The sequence below is a fragment of the Pelobates fuscus genome, chromosome 13 (genome assembly GCF_036172605.1).
Source record: "Pelobates fuscus isolate aPelFus1 chromosome 13, aPelFus1.pri, whole genome shotgun sequence".
In the NCBI taxonomy this organism is placed as follows: Eukaryota; Metazoa; Chordata; class Amphibia; order Anura; family Pelobatidae; genus Pelobates; species Pelobates fuscus.
Genome location: NC_086329.1, coordinates 39,840,535 through 39,864,544, shown reverse-complemented (window position 1 = coordinate 39,864,544; position 24,010 = coordinate 39,840,535). Strand labels below are relative to the sequence as shown.

The following is a 24,010-nucleotide window of genomic DNA, read 5'->3' as shown; positions in this document are numbered from 1 at the left end:
CTGACGTTTCCCAGTTTGGCAACTGTGGCTTAACCTTTGAAATTCACTTGTCAATGTGTAATGCTTCCTGCCGCAGACCCCTCCACTACGCCTTAATTTTATATTCTTAAATGCTTGTCATTTTTTTTTTTTGACACCACATCAATTTAGTGACATCAGCCATGTACGCTTTGACAGCAAAATTACACAAACCGATAGTACACTTTCTTGGTCTATTTAAGGCCACTTCACTCACTGCTCATAGGCGCTGCTACCGTGTCACTGTCCTACACCATAACAACCACTAGAAAGAAGAGACTGGCTCGGGTAGTTCTAGCTGCCTACCTTTTTTTTTTCTTTTTAAATTGGCGCTAGAAATCCTAACTGTTTATCTGACTCACTGCTCATTCTGCTTATTGTCTAAAAGGGGATAGGCAACATTCAGCACTCAAGATGCTGTGGACTACTTCTCCCATAATGCTCTTACGCCCATAATGCTAGCAAAGCATCAGTGAGACGTAGCCCACAACATTTGGAGTGCCTAAGGTTGCCTCTCCCCTGGCCTAGAAATTAGCATTTTGATGGAGATATTAGAGATTCTGAGGCATACACGTAACTGTGTCTGGCACAGGGGATGGGTGATTGGGTACCCATTCTAAGTACCTGCATTATGTGTTGGAGATACCTTGAATGCCCTGCTCCCAATATTGTTGAACGGGTAAGTCAGTGGCTGAGTGACAGGCAACAGAGGGTTGTAGTCAATGGAGTATATTCAAAGCAAGGTATTGTTACTAGTGGGGTACCTCAGGGATCTGTACTTGGACCCATTCTCTTTAATAGTTTTATTAGTGATATTGCAGAAGGTCTTGATGGTAAGGTATGTCTTTTTGCTGCTGATACTAAGATATGTAACAGGGTTGATGCTCCAGGAGGGATAAGCCAAATGGCAAATGATTTAGCTAAACTAGAAATATGGTCAGAGTTGTGGCAACTGACATTTAATGTGGATAAGTGCAAGATAATGCATCTTGGACGGAAAAACCCAAGGGCAGAGTACAGAATATTTGATAGAGTCCTAACCTCAACATCTGAGGAAAGGGATTTAGGGGTGATTACTTCTGATGACTTAAATGTAGGCAGACAATGTAATAGAGCAGCAGGAAATGCTAGCAGAATGCTTGGTTGTATAGGGAGAGGTATTAGCAGTAGAAAGAGGGAAGTGCTCATGCCATTGTAAAGAACACTGGTGAGACCTCACTTGGAGTATTGTACGCAGTACTGGAGGAGACCGTATCTCCAGAAGGATATTGATACTTTAGAAAGAGTTCAGAGAAGGGCTACTAAACTGGTTCATGGAAAGAGAAGAATGGAGTAATAGGCGCTCTCTATAGTAACTAACGTACAGGCAGCAGTATACAAACAAGGATTCCCAAACCTTGTGAACAATGTACAGAAAAAGGAAAGGTGTATCCTGCGCCTAGTATATTATATGTGCAAAAAATACATACATATATTCTCAAATATATCCGGAAGGAACCGAACCTCAGAATAAAAACAGAGAATAAAACACAATAGTGCAATACAGTAATAAAAAAATGTTATTATGGTGGTGAGTACAGCTATATATAATCCACTCACATTTATATGAGCTATAACAGAGCTCAGCTGTGCAGCGCTTGGACGGTACAATCCCCGTCTTGGGATATGTTGTTGTAGTATATGCAGGTGCTTCCAAAGTGCAGTATGCGTGGTATATGCAGACAAAAGGAAAAAATAGCAGCCAATGGTGAAGTAAGTCCCAATAATGGTGTAAATAATGGATAATATTGTACTTACAATTAATAGAGCATGTAACCTGCTCTAGTGTGGTCAGCTTAGGTGGTATAATCCCCACCAAGGATATACCGGATCCAGGAGGTAAAAGAATGAATATAAAAAGTAACTTAAAAAGTATACTTTAATATTAATACAATATAAACAAAAACCATAAAAGGTATAAAAAGTAATGTCCCACTTAACGCGTTTCGCCTCACAGGGCTTCTTCAGAAGTGTGAAGAAGCCCTGTGAGGCGAAACGCGTTAAGTGGGACATTACTTTTTATACCTTTTATGGTTTTTGTTTATATTGTATTAATATTAAAGTATACTTTTTAAGTTACTTTTTATATTCATTCTTTTACCTCCTGGATCCGGTATATCCTTGGTGGGGATTATACCACCTAAGCTGACCACACTAGAGCAGGTTACATGCTCTATTAATTGTAAGTACAATATTATCCATTATTTACACCATTATTGGGACTTACTTCACCATTGGCTGCTATTTTTTCCTTTTGTCTGCATATACCACGCATACTGCACTTTGGAAGCACCTGCATATACTACAACAACATATCCCAAGACGGGGATTGTACCGTCCAAGCGCTGCACAGCTGAGCTCTGTTATAGCTCATATAAATGTGAGTGGATTATATATAGCTGTACTCACCACCATAATAACATTTTTTATTACTGTATTGCACTATTGTGTTTTATTCTCTGTTTTTATTCTGAGGTTCGGTTCCTTCCGGATATATTTGAGAATATATGTATGTATTTTTTGCACATATAATATACTAGGCGCGGGATACACCTTTCCTTTTTCTAAACTGGTTCATGGATTGCAGGATAAAACTTACCAGGAAAGGTTAAAGGATCTTAACATGTATAGCTTGGAGGAAAGACGAGACAGGGGGGATGTAACGGACCGTTTCACTTACAAGAGGATAAAACCCAGTTTAGGCGATAATCCCCTTTCCAGATGCACAGGCAGCTACTGCAAACACCATTCTCCCGACTGGAACCACACGAACACTGGAACAGCTGAACAAGAAAAGCAGACATCGGCTTACACTCTTGGCAGTCAGCATACAATCCCATTCCCCCAAAGACCGAGACGACACATCGCTTTGAGGGTTAAGCAAGAACTCTGGACTGGGACACCCAGTCTGGCTTTTATTACAAACAAGTACATACAGGACACTCCCAGGGGGAGGATGAATTTAACCAATCACATGGATGTACCTCCCACACATTTCCTCCCCTTAGATTAGCACTTAACATAATTATACCGTACACCCTTTTCCCCAATTCCTGGATGTACCCCAAATACACATGCTACACCTCCAAAACAGGTATCTCCTGATAGCCCTTATTCAGGGGGACAACATATCCAAGAATCAGGTCATTCGGATGAATGGTTCGGGAGATATGAGGTTCCAAAGATTTGACCGACCGCATGGGTAAAGTATCCGAAAACAGTTCCATGCATTTTGGCCCTGCGGTCGGTCACAAACAAGTGAATGAAACAGACGAATTACTTGGGTTATAGAGACTAAGGGGGATTCGCATGAATCCCCTAGTTCGTATGTTTCTTTCTACCGAACGGCGGGTCATTCGGTAGTTTCTATACGAATTTCTGGGAGTATGGAGGTCTCAGCGGTGTTTGCCTAGTCGAGTGTCCGATTTCAGTTCCAGACACTCGACGGCAAAACACCGCTGTTCGGCAGTTAAAGATGGCCGCCGCCACGTGGTTGTTTCCCGAATGGCGGCCACCCAGGGGACACATAATACATTACATGGATTGCCAATTACCTGTTTGCAACATTGTTGCAAACGGTAATTGGAGGCACACTTAGTCCTGGGTGGTCTGGTTGTTCGGTAGTTTCCTCCATACAATGAATGGAGTGATTCTACCGAACAATCAGATGAATGCTGTACATATATATAACCCAGGTTAACTGCATACAAAAATACATACATGACATTAAAGTATTAAAGGCAGGATTACTGTACTACGCTCCACAGTCTTAAAGGTACAGTAGTCCCAAAAGTTCCAATATGTCCATCGCTGCTTTTAAAGGGCCAGCAGCAGCAATACAAATTATTACATGCCCAAATATAGTTTCTAAAGTGCAACACGTCCAGGGGCCATAGTCAGCGGGCAGGAGGCCAGCAGCCAGGCCTCTCCAGTTCACAGTGGCGAAGCTGGTTTCGCCACAGGGGATATGATAAAAACATTTAAATACATAAAGGGAATCAACACGGTAAAGGAGGAGACTATATTTAAAAGAAGAAAAACTATCACAACAAGAGGACATAGTTTTACATTAGAGGGGCAAAGGTTTAAAATAATATCAGGAAGTATTACTTTACTAAGAGGGTAGTGGATGCATGGAATAGCCTTCCAGCTGAAGTGGTAGAGGTTAACACAGTAAAGGAGTTTAAGCATCCGTAGGATAGGCATAAGGCTATCCTAACTATAAGATAAGTCCAGGGACTAATGAAAGTATTTAAAATATTGGGCAGACTAGATGGGCCGAATGGTTCTTATCTGCCGTCACATTCTATGTTTCACATTCTAAGTTGTTACTGCAATAATGCCACAAAAAAAGGGGAAAAAGTAACATGTCAAGGTGTGCATACTTTGATACTTACGGGAGCAGGTCCCTACATTCCAACAGACTCATCTGACTTGGTTACATCTTGCACCTAACATCCAGCCAGGACTACCAGATCCATCACTTTACACATACAACCTATCCCTACATGTGAAATATGCAGTCCAGCAGTGTGTACAAGTCAAGTGAGGCAGGACATAGATGTCAAGGAGTGATCACAAATATTTTGTTTCATAGGAATGCTGCTTTCTATGGGGTCGCACATTTCTTGTGCTGCCAATTAGCATGTACAAGTTATATGTCCAAGACAGCATGCTGTATCTGGTCATTTTATAAGAGACAAATAACATTTAACAGAAACAGAGCTAATCCCACCACCCCGATGTTTTATTCAACAAAAAGGTGTTTCTGCTAGAATGAGTGATACCTAGCTTGGAAGGTCCAGATTATATGTTAATCAATCCTACACTGAACCTGTCCAATCACATGAATGGCAAAATAGCCTTTAGTCCAGTGTACATATAATCTACAACAAGCATGTCAAACTCAAAGGCTAGCACGGGCCATAAACAAGGTTTATGTTTATCTGGGCTGCAAAAAAACCAAAATCTTACATTTTCATAGAAGCGTAGATTTGTTTGAAAAGTTCACTATATATATATATATATATATATATATATATAAATAAATCAGCATCCCTCTCTACTAAACCCCAGTTCCCCCCCCCCCCCCGGTACTAAATTATAGTCCCCGCCTCTATACTAAATCCCAGCACCCCCATCTACTGAACCCCGGCCCTTGTTTAAAAAAGAAAAAAAAAAAATATTAGCCAACAAGCAGACTCCACTCACATTGCTGCTGTCAGTATTTGACTCCGGAGTCCAGCCTCTGGTATACCCCCAATGGGGCCGTCCGCACCCTGTGCCAAAGCGGATCCTCCCGCTAATTCTCGAAAACCTGTGAAGGTGGAGCACGTTGGTGTCACGTGTGAATGTGACGTGTCGTTGCGTGCCTCCGTGCACCTTCAGGTCCTTCACTGTACAGCCGCGGCCATCGCAACACTGACCAACACACACTTACTGACAGACACATTTCTACATTCTTGCACACACTAACATCATTTTCTTTATTGCTCCCTATCTTTGGGAACTGATGTGAGGCACCTCCCTGGGGTTCATTGGGGATCTTCTCTCTGGAGCTCAGTCTTACTGCTCCTCACGCACGCAGTTTAGTGATGCCCGGAATTATGTCATATTCCAGCACCACTACAGAGGGCGCGCGAGGGAGTAGTAAGACTAAACTCCCTCGCTGACGCCAGGGACCTCTCCTCCCCAGCCAGGTAACTTTTTAGCAGAGTAGTCACCTGCAATGTAAGAAGAGCAATTGCCTACTCTGGCTAGTAAGTATGACTTAAACTCATGGCTCGCCGGGCCGCATAGATATTCATTGTGGGCCGCGAGTTTGACATGCTTCATCTACAAGTTATGAGTTGTCAGATGCTGCCTTGTGACTGGGAAATATTACAACTTCATGCGCAGATGCTCTTAGGCCTCCATCTTTGTAGTTTTTACTGCCAGGACACCAGAATCCGATAAGGACTAAGCAAGTCAAGGAATTGTATAGATAAATCATTTCACATCTATTCATTTGTAGACATTAAATGTCATACTAAATAGTGACATCGTGGTTGCACATTAGAGATACGTGCAGCCTTTAAATCTGGTATAGGTCAGTATAGATACACATGTAGGGTTAGTCACTAAAGTGAGAATTATTGGGAATTCAATGTTTATTTCAAATTGAAGGCCAAAGTAGCCAAACTGGTAGCAAAATTGAGTTGGGGGATTTTTTTTCTTTCAGTTCAGTTATTTTGGCCTGACATTTGATATTCACTTTGAATTCCCGACAAGTGTAATTTTGTCTCTAACTTGCGCAAAGACCTGGCTACACTATAACCTGGGGTATTACTGCACTTGATAGATTTAACAAAACAATCTGGGTTTTTTGTTTTAATTCACACCAGGAATACGGGGTGTACAGTAGATGTAATGCAGTGTGCGATCGAGAGAAAAATAGAAGCAGAAGATGTGATAGTGATAAGAACTGAAAATAAATATATCTTTTTCATATTTTTTAAGTTTATTAATGGTGTTCTACAAAGGGATAGACATCGGCTTTCAAAATTAAGTCATATCTGTCCTTTAAAAAATAAACAAAACAAAATGTTTTCATTTAATGAGAAAACAACAAGTTACATTTGAGAAAATAAAAAACATCAACATTTACAATTTTGCTCTAGTCATGAATACAAATAAACTCAACAAACCTCAGCCATGAAGGGGTGGGGGTGCTTGACAATATACAAGGTCTTCCCCAGCTATCACTATCAGTCTAGAGCAGGGGTAGGCAACTTTTGGCACTCCAGATATTTTGGACTACATCTCCCATGATGCTTTGCCAGCATTATGGAAGATGTAGTCCACAACATCTGGAGTGCCGAAGGTTGCCTAGACCTTGCAAATAGATGCCATTATCTCTCTTTAGACATTTCTCCTTTGCAGTGTAGCAGAAACCCCAGGGTAAAACCGGTAAACATTGAGTCTGATCACTTACTGGTGCTTCACATGGTGGGAACCTGCACATTGTAAGGGGATGATGGCCAAACACATATAGTCATACTTTTCCTTAAGTTAGTGCTAGTGATAAGTTAAGGATCACACGTGGATATGATTTAAACATTTTTGTTTCACCAATTTCTTTTAAACGCAAGATAAAGAAGAATGTACAGCTGATCACCTCCTGAATTGTCACAACTTGCTCAGCACTGAGTAGGCACCATGCTCAACTGAATTCATACAAATCTGTAGATGTATTTGGAAATTCTTAGCCTATGAAAAATGTTTTGTCAGCAGGTTTCCTTCAAATAAAGAGCAGTTTTGGCTTCATATCCAGAATGTATTTTTCACCACATTCAAATCTCTTTAGATTTGAAGAAGGGAACAATGTAATTACCACTTTCTGCATCCTAGCCCTCTGCTCCTTAGCCATATCCCCCTTTTCACAAAATATCCTCATGGCTGGCTGGCAGTACGAATTGTATTTACACAGCTCAGCAAACGAGAGCTCAAGAGGAAGCTGCAGAAGCAATTACTGTCCTTTTTCCCCTTAGCAGAGTGAAGTCAGTATTACAATACTACAGATCTCAAGAGTGTAAAGTCTAGCTGTGTGGTGGAATCAAGTCAGCAGCTCAGACATCTCTTATTGGCTGAGCTATACCGTGTACGTCTCATCAGGAAGACTTTTTATAAAAAGGGGAGTTGGGGACATGTTGCAAAACTTTTCTTTTTTTTGTTTGCAAAGCTAGAGATTTAAATATGCAAAAAAATGTATTGCCTTGTTGTGGGCTCAGTTAAACTCAAGATTCACTAAAGTTGTGTTAACGTCCAGCGTGTCCCTCTAACATGATTACAGACTATTTTCATTCACACACATTTAAAGCATTACCAAGGACATTAGGGCGAGAAACCACATGAGTCAAATAATCAAATGCCCCTACAGGTAAACTACAGTCGATGGTGACATTTAAAAAAAAAAAAAAAAAAAAAAAATCACAAAAGCCCTGTCCAGCAACAGAGAAAAGGGGTTAGGATTTAGAGGACCACTTCTTTGTTTGTCCATGATATCATCACATAAGAAGCAATAGCGACAAGTGTTCTGGGAGTGAATATCACAAGGTAGTGCGAGTCCCTTGACAGCCCATGTGGTTAATCAATAAAAGTACCTTAGCTTCTACCATCTCAAGAGCCAACAGATACATAGGGTGCTTGCAACTCCATATACCTCCGAATGTTAGCAGATATGCAAGGCTGTACACCACTTAACATTGGATATACTATTATCAAGAGATCTGAATAAGTTTTCTTGTGTGCATTGTATGCATGTAATCTCCAAACCGGTAACTATGGAAAGGTCATACACACCATGGCTGTTTAACAACTATGTGTATAATAATCCAACAGCCAGAGGGCGGCAGGGAGGCGATAGGACACTTCTGATGTAGCGCTTCTTTCAATGTTAGGTAGTCTTTTATTTTCACCATACGAGGTCTACCCCCACTTCACGATAGCAAGTCTGTAGGAATTGTCAGCATCCCATCAGTTAGTGGCAACTACAAAGCACATTACAATTTCTGTTTAAAGATTTCAGCACTGGCTCCAGGTCCATTTTTATCTAGTATACATGCATTTCAGGCAACATAGTAACATATGTCTTCCTAAAATGCAGTTATAAATAGAAGGAATCTGATCATTTATTTATATGTCCAATTCAGGCCTCTCTGATGCCAAAGTAGGTAGAGATAAAGTTACAGATCATACATGTAACATGCCACATACAGCATTGATACGTAAAGTGGCTCTGTATACCTTCTGCATACGTTGCATATTTTGGCGACATTGCTGCTTGGTGTGCGGTGGCCTGGGGGTTCAGCAGAGGGGAGTCAAAGCTACACGATGTTGTCTGCCACAGCCGCTGCCATCTTGGTTCTTCAGCTCTTGGCGCTTCATCTACCAGAAGCCCATGTCAGTTCTTTACTCACGCACATACTTGCACATACAACACTGAAGTCTTTAAAGCAACTCGCAAGACCTCCATAGACCTTATCTTCTGATGAGTAAGATAATGCCTTATTGCGTTAGCAAGTGACTAAACTTGATGGCAGTAGCTTGGTCTTTTGTCACTGTGTTGGAATTTAAATGAAATTCCAACGCAATCTTTATGAGCATTTTATAAATTTTCTATTTCATCTTTATAAAATGCTCAAATAGTATTTTATTGTTTGAGCGGGGGTGACAGATGCTTTAAAGGGATACTCAACCACCACAACTACTGCAACTTAGTGCACCAGTGATGGCACTAGAAGAAGTAGGGGCACTCTAGTTACAGTTTATGTCAACATATTTTCAAACCGTTTAACAAAACAAACAGGGAATGAACAGGCTTCATAAATCCCTGTTCCTTGATTTATGAACCCACATCCTCAATTGGAGACATCATCATGAGGAAGTTTTTATTTGCCAAAATGTTGTAAGCACACATAGCATGACTGTCAGCAAAGGGTACAGGAGGATTTGCCACACGGGCTTCCTGCATTTTTTTTGAGAAATTGTTTTGAAAATGTTTTGACAAAACCTTAGGAGGTTCCATCCAGAGCCTCCTGGTACCATAACCACTGCAATAAGTAGTTACGGTGCTTGCAGTGTCCCTTTAAATGATCAAGTATTGGGAGTGTGTTTGTGAAGCATGTTTCAGCCACTACATTAATGGATATACTCCCATTCCGTAGCTGATTTTAAAAGCAACCACATTCTGCTACTGGAGTCTCATTCTCTTCTCTGGAGGGCCTTTGGGGGTTGTTGCTTGAGCAGGTTTTGCTGGTTCTTTTTCTTCCTGTTTAATGGTTTCTGTGGGAGGTTCCTGTTCTTTCTTTATTTGTTCAACTAAAAAAAAAAAATTACATATTAAAAAAGATTTGAAGTTGTTATTATTAAACTCAGCATAGTGGTCACACTACCAATGGTCTATGAATCCTTACCCTCACATCCCTCCCCCCCTTCCCTCTGAATAATTATGGATCAGTTTTATATAAACTGGGGTTCTCTCCAGCACCCAGAGTGGTAATCCATGCAAATTATCAGATTTTGTACTGTGCCTTTACTGTGAGCCTTAGAGAAGAGGCTCACTACCCTAACATATAACGGGATTTAATTGGTTTTTTTTTCTATTAATAAATGTGCAGTATTGCACTCTTCGTTTCTTTTATTTAAAGTGTAAAGACTTGCTTTTGTTGGAAGGTAACAGTTTCTTCGCTGGCTACATTTCAAGTGGTTATGATGTTTACATATTAACAAGCCCCTGGATTTAAAAGTAAAATTTTTACCCACATAACTTTAGCCTGAATTTGTTAACGATTGGTAATTAGATTTTTAGACTGCTAAAACCTGCAATTATAGGTTAGCGGGCAATTTGGCTACTGGACTTATGATACAAATTATACATTTTTCAAGACCCTGCATAGCTTTGGATTAATGTGGGACAAAAGGTGTTTTTTTTTTTATTCGTATATTTATTGTTGTTAATGTTACATTTTAGCTTTCTTCATTTTTTATTCTTAGTAAATTACTGGCAGCTACAATTGGGGTGCTGGAATATGTAAGATTTGATGGTTAGAATTGTGACAGGCATTTCTTGATAGTGTATTGCCCTTGTTACCTTTTCAAAAATATCAGCTTAAAAAAAAAAAAAGCTATTCAGAGTTAACCATTTCTCTGACATGAGATTTTTTAAGTTAGAAAACTTGGGAGGCCAGGCTAATTTTAACAATTCCTATATCTCTGACACATTACGTTCCAATGTTATAAGTTCTCACACAAGCCCACATTAGCATGTGCACGTTTTTATTTTATTGTTAGAGAGAAGCTCTGGCTGCAGCAAGGCCCAGACTATTTACCAAGACTATGATTATATTTTTTGAATGAAATCAAAAGCACATTTGTGATGTTTCCTGTTTGTATGGTGTTTGATTGGAGGCAAGCAATGTCTAGTGGGCTGAATAGGTGCTGTGACTCACTGACTGGTCAATCAACCCAGAGATCAGCTCCCATGTTCTATTTTCTTGTTAACCCACTGCCAAAATGTTTTGCACAATGACCCAAGATGGGAAAGAGGACTGTCTTCACCGGCAACTCCAGAAGTATAGAAGTATCAGCTTTATGAACAAGCAAACTCATGGAACACATTGTATTGGATTTTTAAAACAATTACTCACCAGGTACTGGCTTCTCCCCAGGCTTTTGCTGAAACATAAAATGTGATCTGTTAGACTTTTCAGCCAATGATATTAAAATTAAACATAACAGCCGAGAGCTTGGTAAATTATTTTCTTAGGAAGCCTGACTTCTTACACATACCCTAACAGAATGTGAGTGTATTTTAGTTTTTATACACAAATGAGCATATTTATAAAGGGAAAACTGGATAAATCCTACAGCAAAGTGATACAATAAGAATAATCAGCAGAAACATTCCTCTGGTTTTTACTGTGATGCCTCACCAGTCAATGTTTGTGCACCTGGTTTGGTCCTTGGTGTTGCCGTCATAAACAAACTTTCTTACAATTATCCCGTGCCTCTCAACTTTCCTTTTTCGGGTCCTGAACGCATTGGAAAATGGTGGTGGACTTTGGAGATTAGGCCAGGGATTAGCTTAAAGGGGTACTCCAAGTACCATGGCCACTTCAGTGTTTTGAAGTTTAATGGTGCTTGGAGTTTGTATGTGCAGTATTTCTCTACGAAACACAGCACTTAGAGATATTTAAAGATGCTGCCAGAGGTGTATCACCATCTATGAAAGCATCATTAGTACATCCATATCCTGCCGGAACAAGAGTTCCTGGCTGGCTAATGTACATTATATGCAGTTTGTCATTCATTGGTTGAAAACACCGAGCTGATCGTCTCAGCCAATGAATGACAGTCGGCAACTGTAGAGGCTGCAGAAGCCGGATACGCAACACCGGCCAATGGAGGACCCCCCAGCTCTTGGCAGGACGCCGGTCACATGGCAAACAGTTGCAAAACGGTTTGTCCTATTACCAAAGAATGGGGACAGGGTTCTCCTCATATCATAGCCACGGCAGCAAGCTGTAGTGGCTATGATTATGGCTATGGCTATGATTATGATTATGGAAGTAACTCTTTAAAAATCTACAAGAGTTCTTGCTTTCAGCTGTTGTCACTGCAGGGAAAAAATCTCAGCTTTTGTGAAATAGCTGAAAAAAAAAAAAAGACCGGTATCTTCGATTTTCTATGCATTTCCTATATAAAGCATTGATAGTAATTGGAATATTCACGCTGCTGGATCCATTCAGCATTATGGAGATTTTAACTCTATTCAAGCCTGAGCAGCACACTTACCTGAACAAACACCGGAGGGAATTTTTGTGTGAGTTCCATTAGCAATGTATCCACTCTTTGTCTCTGGAAGTGGGAACTGGCTTCTACTTTTTTCTTTGCCTTTGGTTTTGCTTTATCTGAAAAGAAAACAAATACATAAATAAGTTGTGTTTAGTATCCAAGGACCAAGTGGACTGAACTAGCCATGACATCTGACGCAGGGCCAGGGTGAACAAGTGACATTAAATTTAAAATAAGAATTTACTTGGAATCCAAAACCATGGGGTTTTATTCTAAGTATCTGAAATTTTACACTAATCTCAGGGCCACACGGCAAACTTCTCCCTGATCTACACTTCTTTGATGACACATCATTAAATGCATGCACGTTTTCATAGTTTCTACTAAACAGTGACTTTTAAATTGGCAGTTGAGTGTACCTTTAACAACAGGTCTGTTAGAAAGGATTAATAAACTGACAAGCTGTAAGGTTTTATATGGTAAAAGTGGATGGAGGCCAGAATGTTGCAAGTAGCTGAAGAAATACACTAAACACAGTACAAATAGGGAATGAGCTGAGATGTTGTCAGACTAGTCACAAGGTCAGGACGGGCAGCATAGGTTCACAAACGAGAAGGACAAGCAGAGGGTCAGATACCAAATATTTGGACAAATCAGGATAAGCACACTGAAGTGAACAACACAGTTAACACACTAGAACCAAGCACTAGGAGACAGGCTGTTAACTAAATGTAATGAAGGATACACCCATCCACGTCATGACACAGCTCCCTGCCCCTTTGAGAAAGTGCGCACCCAGCGTGTGCATGCCTAGGAAGGTTGAATCTATCAGAGACTCAGCCCACGTCGAACTGGAGAAGCCCTCTCTGACGATCTGCAGGGCGCAAAAAGATCGCAGCACTGCTATTCACTATCAGTTCATGGTCTTGAATTGGTTGGGCCAAATCCACCCAAGGGTTGGCATCTCCACGAGGGGAGAAGGAGATGTGGTGTGGAGACCTGACACAAGTACTGTATCCTTATATACACACACACACACACACACACCATAGAGTGGGCCAACACTCAGAGAACTAAATTCAAAGATAAAGGTAGAACATAAATGGAATATGAAATCTTAAAAAGCTGTAATGCGGATTTAAAATAAAAAATAAAGCACATAGCTTAATGTAAACAACTACTGCATTATACCATTCCTGTGACGTGTGCACTAACAACATTAATATATTTTACGGCGAATGATGGATTAATCTGTGATTATGTAAACTGTACTGATGCAAGGATCTGCAGCAAAACCTGCACTGTGAAGAGCCTCAATGATTGAAGCTTGGTAAAAGCAGCTGTGCAGGCTCTAATCTCTTTAATAAGGCTTGTGAGGCTTTCAGGTCTCAATACTGAAAGCCTCTCCTAGCAAACATATAAATCAAATGTGAAGTGTCAGGTGAGAACTTCAGTAATGCAGTATGATTGCCGGAATGCTCTAGGTTTCTGCTCAACAACACAGAACTGCTTACCTCGCTCTTCTTGGTCTTTGAAATGCCACCAGTAGCCTTTGGATGGGTGATACCGGCAGTACGACATGGCTTCATCAAATGCAGACTGGATCCCGTGAACTGCAGTCAGCTGTGAAAAATGAAATGTGTAGTATATTACATCATGCTAGGGAAATACCAACTAGCAAGAAATTGTACAAATGGGGTGGGATATTTATTAAACTGGGCAATTGTTAAGAACTCACAAGAGTAAATTTTAAGGCGAAACAGCTAAAATGCAAACATAGTGGAGTTGATTTTTCCAGCCCTGCTATTGTGGTGTAAAGGGACACTATAGACACCACAATCACTTAACTGAAGTGGTTATGTTACTTGGAGTCTTCTAGCGCCAGCTTAGTTTTCAGCATTAAACGTTTCAAATAGTTTGGCACTGCATGAGTGCCCTTCGCTGCCCCGGCCCCCACCAGAGTTACACATACGTTTTTCCTACTTACACCAGTGACGGGCGCCAGTGCACTTGTAGAACCATAACTACATCATCACACTTCTTTCATATTTTATTTGTTGCATCTGTGCTTGTAACGAGGCTCGACGTATTGTATAAATAGATCTTAATTTTTTTTAACTGCTGCACTTATAACTAAGCTTGACCTATGGTATAATTATGTGGGCATTAGATGCATTGCATTTCAACATACATTAACATATTTTTAAAGGTGTATAATATACACAACATTACATCAAAGATATTGATAGAGTGTATTGCCGAAGTGCAAAGATAAACATTTACAGTATTCAACATAATGTAAACCACACATCTCGTGTCATGGAACTGTATCCACTTAAATCTACATACATTATTCAGTATTTCACAAAAGCAATTGACCACACTGGTCTGCGTAAATTATAACTCAGAAGAAAGTAAATAGGAATATATATATATATATATATATATATATATATATATATATATAAATAAATAAATAAATAAAAAGGAATGAATTAGATCATTAGAGGTTTTCTCAGGGTTTGTGATTCACCTCGGGATATATTATGTATAACTTGGGTGGCCTCCACAATTTACATATACTTCATATCAATAATTCAGAGAAACACCACCTCTAGAATGTCCCACTTACGACACTGAAGGGGTGTCGTAAAAAAAAAAATCTAAAACTCTAGCAATTCAATGAAAATTAAGTTAGGAAGGTGACTGTTTTGACTAACTTCGAAATCAAGAGATAGACCCTCTATCAAATAGGTTCTTTATGGTAATAATTGTTCTGTTTGCCCATGAACCAATATCTAGCAAGGGGACCTAGAGTTTAAACAAGGCAATAAATGGGGCCACAGAGTACTGGTAAGATATAGGTTTCCTTCTAAATAGACATTTTATTCCTTTACTAAACTGAGGTTACTGTGTTATCCCCTCTGCCCTGCATACATTTTGCTTCAAATTCCTCTCCCTCTTAGGTCCCTACAGCTGGAATGAATCATTGTCACATCACTTTGCCTCTTTCATGACCATTCACACATACGTTCCTTCACCCTCCAGTCAATATGCTTCCTGACTAATAGACATCCTCTTCACCAGTCCCTTTTCGTCAATTATTCCCTGTGTCCACAACAGAACCCAAACCACCCTGTCCTACACTAGTCTTTCCCAAAAACCTAGCCTCATTTCATCCAATTCCACCAAATTGATGAGCTCACTGAGGACTGTATAATTATTAAAGGGACACTTCAGGCACCCAGACCACTCCAGCTCATGGAAACTGCAATGCGCATTACCCGTCGGGTGATGTTGGAGGAGTCGGAGCACCGAAGGAGATCGGAGTTTGAATCGGCTAAGTGTTACAAGAGATTTTAGCCTTTGCAGCACTGGGGGCGGGGGGGGGGGGGGGAGAGTGTGAGGGAACTATACTGTATCGACTACAACTTTATATTCCTTACACTATAGAATCCCTGTATTGAACACACAGTGTCCTAAAATAATGAATATGATATTAGAAGTGACTTTGAAAACATTGCAAATGGAAGCATATCATCCTCTGTTTGTGTGATCTAAATAAACAGATATCTAGCTAACACCTGAACACTTATCTGCAAGCTGGGGCAGTGTAAAACCTGCCTTCCATTACACACACAGTGTAAACTCAATAATTTTATTAAGATCTAGTGGAGAATTAAGCAGATTTGCATTGATGCTGACATACTGGGCTTGACAAATCCCAGACGCCAGGTCACCATGGCGACAAGGAATTTTATCCTGGCGCCTGGGATTTGTGAGCCCATTCCATCTGAGGTGAGCGGCTGGCCGGCTTCACATTCTCATGTGTAATCTCTGTTCTTTCGTGCGCCACTTAGTGATGCCGGGGCCAGAGTGACATGATATATACGGCCCTAGCATCACTAAGCAGCGCGTGAAGCAATTGCGCATGCACAACGTTTAGCACTGAGATAGGTGGTGTCACTAGGCAGTGTTTACATTGAAAACCCTGCAGGAACAGGTTATGGACACCAGAACACTACATTAAGCTGTAATAGTCCCAGTGATTATAGGGTCCCTTTAAACATTTTATTTTTATTTATATTTTATTTTTAAAAAAACAACTGGCTTTTAAACTTTTTTAGCTGGTTCCTTGATTCAAAGCCAATATGTCAAGCCTTGCCTTAGTGTGAGCTGGGTTTAACACAGCAAATATTTTTTTCTAGCCTAATATCTACAGAAGAACAGTAAAGACAATAACGATATACACAGTGTTATTACAAATTCACTCGTAGTTCATGAAAGACATCTTACTGCTCTTGAATTGATAACGGATCCCAGGTCTGGTGCCTGATAAATCACTCCTGCGATAATGTAGTAATCAGCAAGCGGAATAGCTGCATTAAAACAGAAAACGGCATCTCATTAGAATATTAGTAGGTTTTGAAAGATACAAAAAAAAAAAAAAAAAAATAGGATTAAAACCACAGAGAGCACATTAAAGGGAAACTCCACTGCACAAATACAAAATAAAAGTCACTGATGAGTAGATATACCTCAAATGAAAATTGCATGCGTTTCATTACGCATCTTTCATTGGGGGTATAATCTACGAAAGAACTTGCAAAACCTCCCCTTGTAGCCACGCCCAGACTTTCTGTGGCTGTCCAATCACAGACTTCCCAGCTCAACGAGAACTGTTTGTAACACAGATGCTCTGGGCAACTGTTGCCTCTTCAGTTTAGCTCCACAGAGCTAAACAAACCAGGAGGTTACAGGACCAATTGACAGCCAGGTGGGTGTAAATTTCCACTTAAATCTGCAGTTTTTTGCAAAATGAGTAACATAGGACACAATCTTCACGCAAAGCTTTACAGCAAGCTAGAGTGCATTAGGGGCCAGGAGTGTCCATTTAAATCAGGCACAGTTACAGATGACAGGGTCAGAAAAGGAGGAATGCAGGAACTCTTCAGATTTCAAAAGAAAGGTGAAATATGTAATATAAAAAGTATTATTGGAGAAAAGATTGTAAATTAAAAAAAAATACCAGGACTGTAAAACGTATAAAATTTATTGTAAAGACTTTGCACTTAGTTGTGTACTGCAGAAAGCCAAATTCCTAGCAAATGTATAGATTAAATTGTTAACTAAAGGGGAGTTCCTGGCCAACACATAGCGCTGCATGCAGATCCACATAGCTGAATTTCAAGAGGCAATAAGTTGGTTCCACGGGCAATAAGGAATTAATAATAATATAATTTAACAATCATTAATTTTTATTTTCAATAAGGATTTCTGAGATCCACCACCTTTCAGAGGTCTGATACAGTGAGAGGGAAATGGCTGCCATGTCTGTGATCCAGTTAAAGGGGTGTGTCAACTAAGAATGCATGCATTAGAAGTGCTGCACGGCTAATCATGCACTCGCCGCACATTCTTCCAGTACTCCTAGCAACATGTGACGGAGTCACCCGTCTGTTGGGTGATGTGGTAGGACTGAAATTCTACACAACTAATTTTACTAGTGACTACTTCAATCTACTACTTAATATCTTATGTATCGGTTATAATATGGGTTCCAAAGATATACATTGATCAATCAATGAGGAATTGGAGGTTTGATACAAGATTGTGAATATGTTAGGTTCCAAACCATTTTAAATATACACTTCATATTAATTATACCCCAGGCAACTGCTCTTAATAGGTTGTCAACTGCCTTCCCCATATATCCGAATACACAGCCTCAATGCAGGATTGAAAAAAGAAAAAAAAAAAAAAGAGTATTAACGAAATATTAGGTTTTTTTTGTTTGTTTATTTTTTCATACAGCTAGCTGGCAGCTCTCGGCCAATGTATGCAACTCTGTGCACAGAAATATGTACAAAATTGGCATTAGCCACTCCGTAACGCTTAATCCATGCCTGAATGATACTGCCGGTGGTGAAGTCACACTTTTGACAACAAAGGGTTTAAACTCCATATATGCAGCGTTTCACAGTGAAAAGATACATATGCAGACACCAGACAGTATAACCACTATCCTGTATTGGAAAGATGTGAGCTACTCTGTAAATAACAGACTCTGAATGGCTGCAGTTTTTAAGATATCCCCACATACACATTGAAAAGCTGTCAAGTCAGATATTGTGAAACTTGTTACAGCTCACCTCCTGGTTTAAGCTTTTTTTTTTTTAATACAAAGTATTACATCTCTTAATGACTGAGCTTTAAGGCAGACAATGGGAATGTCCCATCACAATTATGTACATATATTAGAACCCCATTCATTTTACTAATTAGTATAAGCCCATATTGATTCCGCAATTTCAAGAATCTAGGACTACAAAGGGGCTAACAATACCAGACTGCCTGCTTCTTCCTTTAACTCACCTTGTGTTGGAGACTGTCGCTGCTGCTTCCTGATGATAAATAATATGGGTTCCTGGGCATGTAGCAGAATATATTCCACACCAACCATCTGGCTGATAGACAATGAACAAAAAATTAAATAGTGAGAACTGAGTATGCAGGAAAATAGAATTACAATTGTGTGGAAAATGTGGAGCTTGCTAGATATATTCCTACTCAAAAATGTGAATGCTATCAAGTCAGGAATATGATGGATACATTTCTGGACTTTTGCAAGAAAATTAATGTCTATGTTTATTAAAGCTTGAATAGTATATGTGGAACTGCACTCACTCCCACAAATCTGAGCCAGGGTGCTTGCTGAGCCAGAATCAAAGACCAGATTTCCAAACATTAGTAAAATAATAGGGGTCCAGGCACTCCTTGGTTCAAGACAGGCACTTTATTGAGAACCACAACAGCAACGTTTCGACCCCAAAAGGTCTTTGTCAAGCTAGACAAAGATGTTTTGAGGTCGAAACGTTGCTGTTGTGGTTCTCAATAAAGTGCCTGTCTTGAACCAAGGAGTGCCTGGACCCCTATTATTTTACTAATGTTTATTAAAGGACCACTATAGTGCCAGGAAAACAAATTTGTTTTCCTGGCACTATAGGGTCTTTAAGTCCCCCCTCCCGCTGGGCTGAAGGGATCAAACACTTACCTTTCTCCAGCGCCAGGCTCCCTCAGCACTGGGGAACTCTCCTCCCTCTGCCGACGTCAGGGCCGAATGCACATGTGCGGCAAGAGCCACGCGCGCATTCAAACAGTCCCTAGGAAAGCATTTCTCAATACTTTACTATGGACGTCCAGCGTCTTCTCACTGTGATTGTCACTAGAGGCTGGATTAACCTTAGTGTAAACATAGCACTTCTCTGAAACTGCTATGTTTACAGCTGCAGGGTTAACACTAGATGGACCTGGCACCCAGACCACTTCATTGAGCTGAAGTGGTCTGGGTGCGTATAGTGGTCCTTTCAGGATTTTATTAAGTTTATAAGCCTTATCTGCAAAAACATGGCCCTCTGCTGTACAACAAAATATATTTTCATTTCATTGACACCTTAATTTTTTATGCCTGCAGTGTTACTGAAATAAAAAGATACCTGTTCACCAAAAACCACAGCAGTTGCAAAGGCTAACAGTGATCAGCATCTGTTTAGAGCGATCACACTTAAAAGGACACTGTCTTTTGGGTCGAGTGAAAAGGCATATATTGTGGAACTGAACTCCGAACAGATAGTGATTACTGTTACTACATCAGTTAACACATGTTTAGATTTCAGTAACAAAGAAACTCATTAAACACTACCATCAATGAGGTCAGTCTGCAATTATGACAAGCTATGGTGTTACTTCAATTAATCCAAATCAGTTCAGTAGCAGCAGGAGAAGGTTAGTCTGATATGTGATATGAATATTACTTCTCAAAATAGCCATCATCCGCTCAGCACTGAGGAAGATTATAATTCCTTAAACGAGTTTCCTCCTTAAAGGGACACTATAATCACCTGAACAACTTTAGCTTAATGAAGCAGTTTTGGTGTATAGAACATGCCCCTGCAGCCGCACTGCTCAATCCTCTGCCATTTAGGAGTTAAGTCCCTTTGTTTATGAACCCTAGTCACACCTCCCTGCATGTGACTTGCACAGCCTTCCATAAACACTTCCTGTAAAGAGAGCCCTATTTAGGCTTTCTTTATTGCAAGTTCTGTTTAATTAAGATTTTCTTATCCCCTGCTATGTTAATAGCTTGCTAGACCCTGCAAGAGCCTCCTGTATGTGATTAAAGTTCAATTTAGAGATTGAGATACAATTATTTAAGGAAAATTACATCTGTTTGAAAGTGAAACCATTTTATTTTTTTTTATGCAGGCTCTGTCAATCATAGCCAGGGGAGGTGCGGCTAGGGCTGCATAAACAGAAAAAAAGTGATTTAACTCCTAAATGACAGTGAATTGAGCAGATCTATACACTAAAACTGCTTTATTTAGCTAAAGTAATTTAGGTGACTATAGTGTTCCTTTAAGAATCCATAAATACATTTCTTGCGAGTTGCCGGCAGGGAGTAAGAAAACAAAAGAAAAACCTCAGTCTAACATTCAAAGCATAATACATATAAAATTACTTACTTTAAATGGTCAAGCGTTAGCCTTTGCATTTTAACAACCTCATTATTACATGTCCTATCATAGAATGGGTTGCTTCGCTCTGAGAAGTAGTCCAGAACTGTCCCGCTGTTGAGTATAGGAATCCAGGAACTGTCCACCCATGATATACCCAATAAATTATCTGCAAATTGGAAAAAGAAAAAATAATACATTAGATTACTTAAAGGACCACTATCGTGCCAGGAAAACAAACTTGTTTTCTGGGCACTAAATGGTCTTTAGGTCCCCCCTCCCTCAGGGTCCCACTCTCGCTGGGCTGAAGGGGGTGGAATGGGTTAAACTCTTACCTTTCTCCAGCGCTAGGCTCCCTCGGCGCTGGGGAACTCTACTCCCCCTTCCGACGTCAGCGCTGAATGCGCATGCGCGGCAAGAGCCGTGCGCGCATTCAATCAGTCCATAGCAAAGCATTTCTCAAAGCTTTCCTATGGACGGCAGCGTCTTCTCACTGCGACTGTCAATGAGACAACCACTAGAGGCTGAATTAACCCTAAAGTAAACATAGCAGTTTCTCTGAAACTGCAATGTTTACAGCAGGCAGGGTTAACCCTAGCTGGACCTGGCACCCAGACCACTTCATTGAGCTGAAGTGGTCTGGGTGCCTATAGTGGTCCTTTAAAAAAATACTGGCACAGCCAAACTACTCCTAAAAAAAAAAATGTATAATCATAGATAAACCTAGTGCAATACCTTTTAAAGTGTCACTTATAAACATATAACGTAAGGTGAGTTATCTGAAATGTTATTGTGATAAGATATATTTATATTCATCAACAGCAATGTATATTCTGTTAAATGTACACATAGTGCATAAAAGATGGTCCTTATTCAATAAACTATCACAAAGCCGCAATGCCTGCAGGGAGTACACCCGACGAGTACTGATATACTTTATATAAAAGCTCAATGAAGGAGCTGAACTACACACCTCTGATATCCACAGCAGCCATGTTGGAACGTGTGAACTACTTCCGGCCCATGACCAATGACGTAAATTTGGGAAGAGACTGTCTCAGTGAAATTAGTAGCTTAGCGCGCCCTCTGGTGTCTGGAAGAATCCCAACATCCATAACATTCTGTAATCTGCATAGTTACAGATAGGAAAATTGAAGTGAAAAGTTAATAACAGTATTGAATTATTATTTTTTTGTGACAGTAATAATTACTATGTTAATGGAATTCATTTGAATTGTTTTTAACAAAAATAAATAGAATTTTTTAGATTTTTAGCCATTTTATAATTAAATGAGTTTATGTGCTTTGCCCACACAAAGGTATAGAAATATTTTCTGTTGTGAACAGATAGTTTAGCTGAAAACTAAATATTATATTGTTACTTTTTTTGTGTGTGTGTGTATTGTCATACATTTTCACAGATAGTTGTAACTAAAGGTTGATAACCATAGTATCTGGCTGGCACTGAGGCTTATTCACTTAAAGGGACACTATAGTCACCAAAACAACTTTAGCTTAACCCCTTCAGGACGGAGTCAATAGTACACGTTCTGATCAAAACAAAACGTAAACAAAAACTGGAATTTGCGCTATATGTCTGTTCACCCGTAGTTCCCCTCTTTCATATTAAATGCACCCACACTTATTATATATCATTTTGTTCAGGAGAAACAGGGCTTTCATTTCATATAAAATATTTGTATATGAAACAATTTATTATGAATAAAATTAAAAAAATCTGTGAGAAATTTTAATTTTTTTTTTAAATTTGTAGTTCCGCCTCACATTTTAGCTGTAAATGTCATAATACTGTTAGGTTTTACGGCAACAAAATGCACATATTTGTAATCAGCGATGTCTCACGAGTACAACAGTACCCCCCATTAACAGGTTTTATGGTGTTTTGGAAAGTTACAGGGTCAAATATAGAACGTTCCATTTTCAAATTGAAATTTGCCAGATTAGTAATGTTACCTTTGAGACGGTGTGGTAGCCCAGGAATGAGAATTACCCCCATAATGGCATACCATTTGAAAAAGTAGACAACCCAAGGTATTGAACGTGGGGTATGTTTAGTTTTTTTTAGTAGCCACTTAGTCACAAACACTGGCCAAAGTTAGCGTTCATATTTGTTTTTGTGTGAAAAAAGCAAAAAACTAATATTTGGCCAGTGTTTGTGACTAAGTGGCTACTAAAAATGACTGGACATACCCCATTTGCAATACCTTGGGTTGTCTACTTTTGCAAATGGTATGCCATCATGGGGGTAATTCTTATTCCTGGGCTACCATACGGTCTCAAAGGCAACATAACTAATCTGGCAAATTTCAATGTCAAAAAAATGAAATGCAAGCCTTATATGTGACTCTCTAACTTTCCAAAACACCATAAAACCTGTACATGTGGGGTACTGTTATTCTCGGGAGATTTCACTAAACACAAATATTAGTGTTTTAAAACAGTAAAACATATTACAACAATAATATAGTCCATAAAAGTGCCGTTTGTTTGTAAAAAATGCAAAAAACTTCACTTTTACTTAAAATATCATCGTTGTAATACAATTTACCAGTTTTAAACACTAATATTTGAGTTCAGCGAAGTCTCCCGAGTAAAACAGTAACCCCTATGTACAGGTTTTATGGTGTCTTGGAGAGTTACAGGGTCTAATATAGTGCTTGCGAATTAAATTCTCTGCACTTTCTCCCTGTGTTGTCAGGCATGTCAATCAAATTTTAATTAATCAAATGACATAATTATGTTAAAAAATTACTTAAATATACACGTAGAATTTTAATATATATGCATTTATAGGTATATAAATTCTACGTGTATACTAATGTAATCTTTTATGTAATTATATGTATTTATCTCTATATATATATTTGCGGTTATTTGTATTTTATATATAGATAGATATATATAGAATGTAATTCTAAGTGTATTCTGTTTCCAATATATATATATATTAATAACAAAATACAGTTAGAATGAAATTACATATGAATATATAATTTATTTTATATTTTGTTTCAATATTTTATTTATTTATTTAATTATTTTATTTATTTATTATTGTAATTGTGCGTATATATATAATATATATA

At 39.2% G+C, this 24,010-nt stretch overlaps 1 protein-coding gene across 1 annotated transcript; it reads right to left on the bottom strand.

The window, feature by feature from the left end:
• Positions 1 to 7,363: 7,363 nt before the first annotated feature.
• On the bottom strand, positions 7,364 to 21,940 carry MED6 (mediator complex subunit 6). The gene is made up of 8 exons (XM_063439020.1): positions 21,877 to 21,940; positions 20,913 to 21,072; positions 18,766 to 18,857; positions 16,687 to 16,769; positions 13,905 to 14,013; positions 12,391 to 12,506; positions 11,244 to 11,271; positions 7,364 to 9,915 (listed from the first exon to the last, which is right to left on the bottom strand). Exons 1-8 carry the CDS (start codon positions 21,896 to 21,898, stop codon positions 9,788 to 9,790), a joined length of 738 nt encoding a protein of 245 aa, XP_063295090.1. The 5' UTR covers positions 21,899 to 21,940; the 3' UTR covers positions 7,364 to 9,787.
• Positions 21,941 to 24,010: the final 2,070 nt, after the last annotated feature.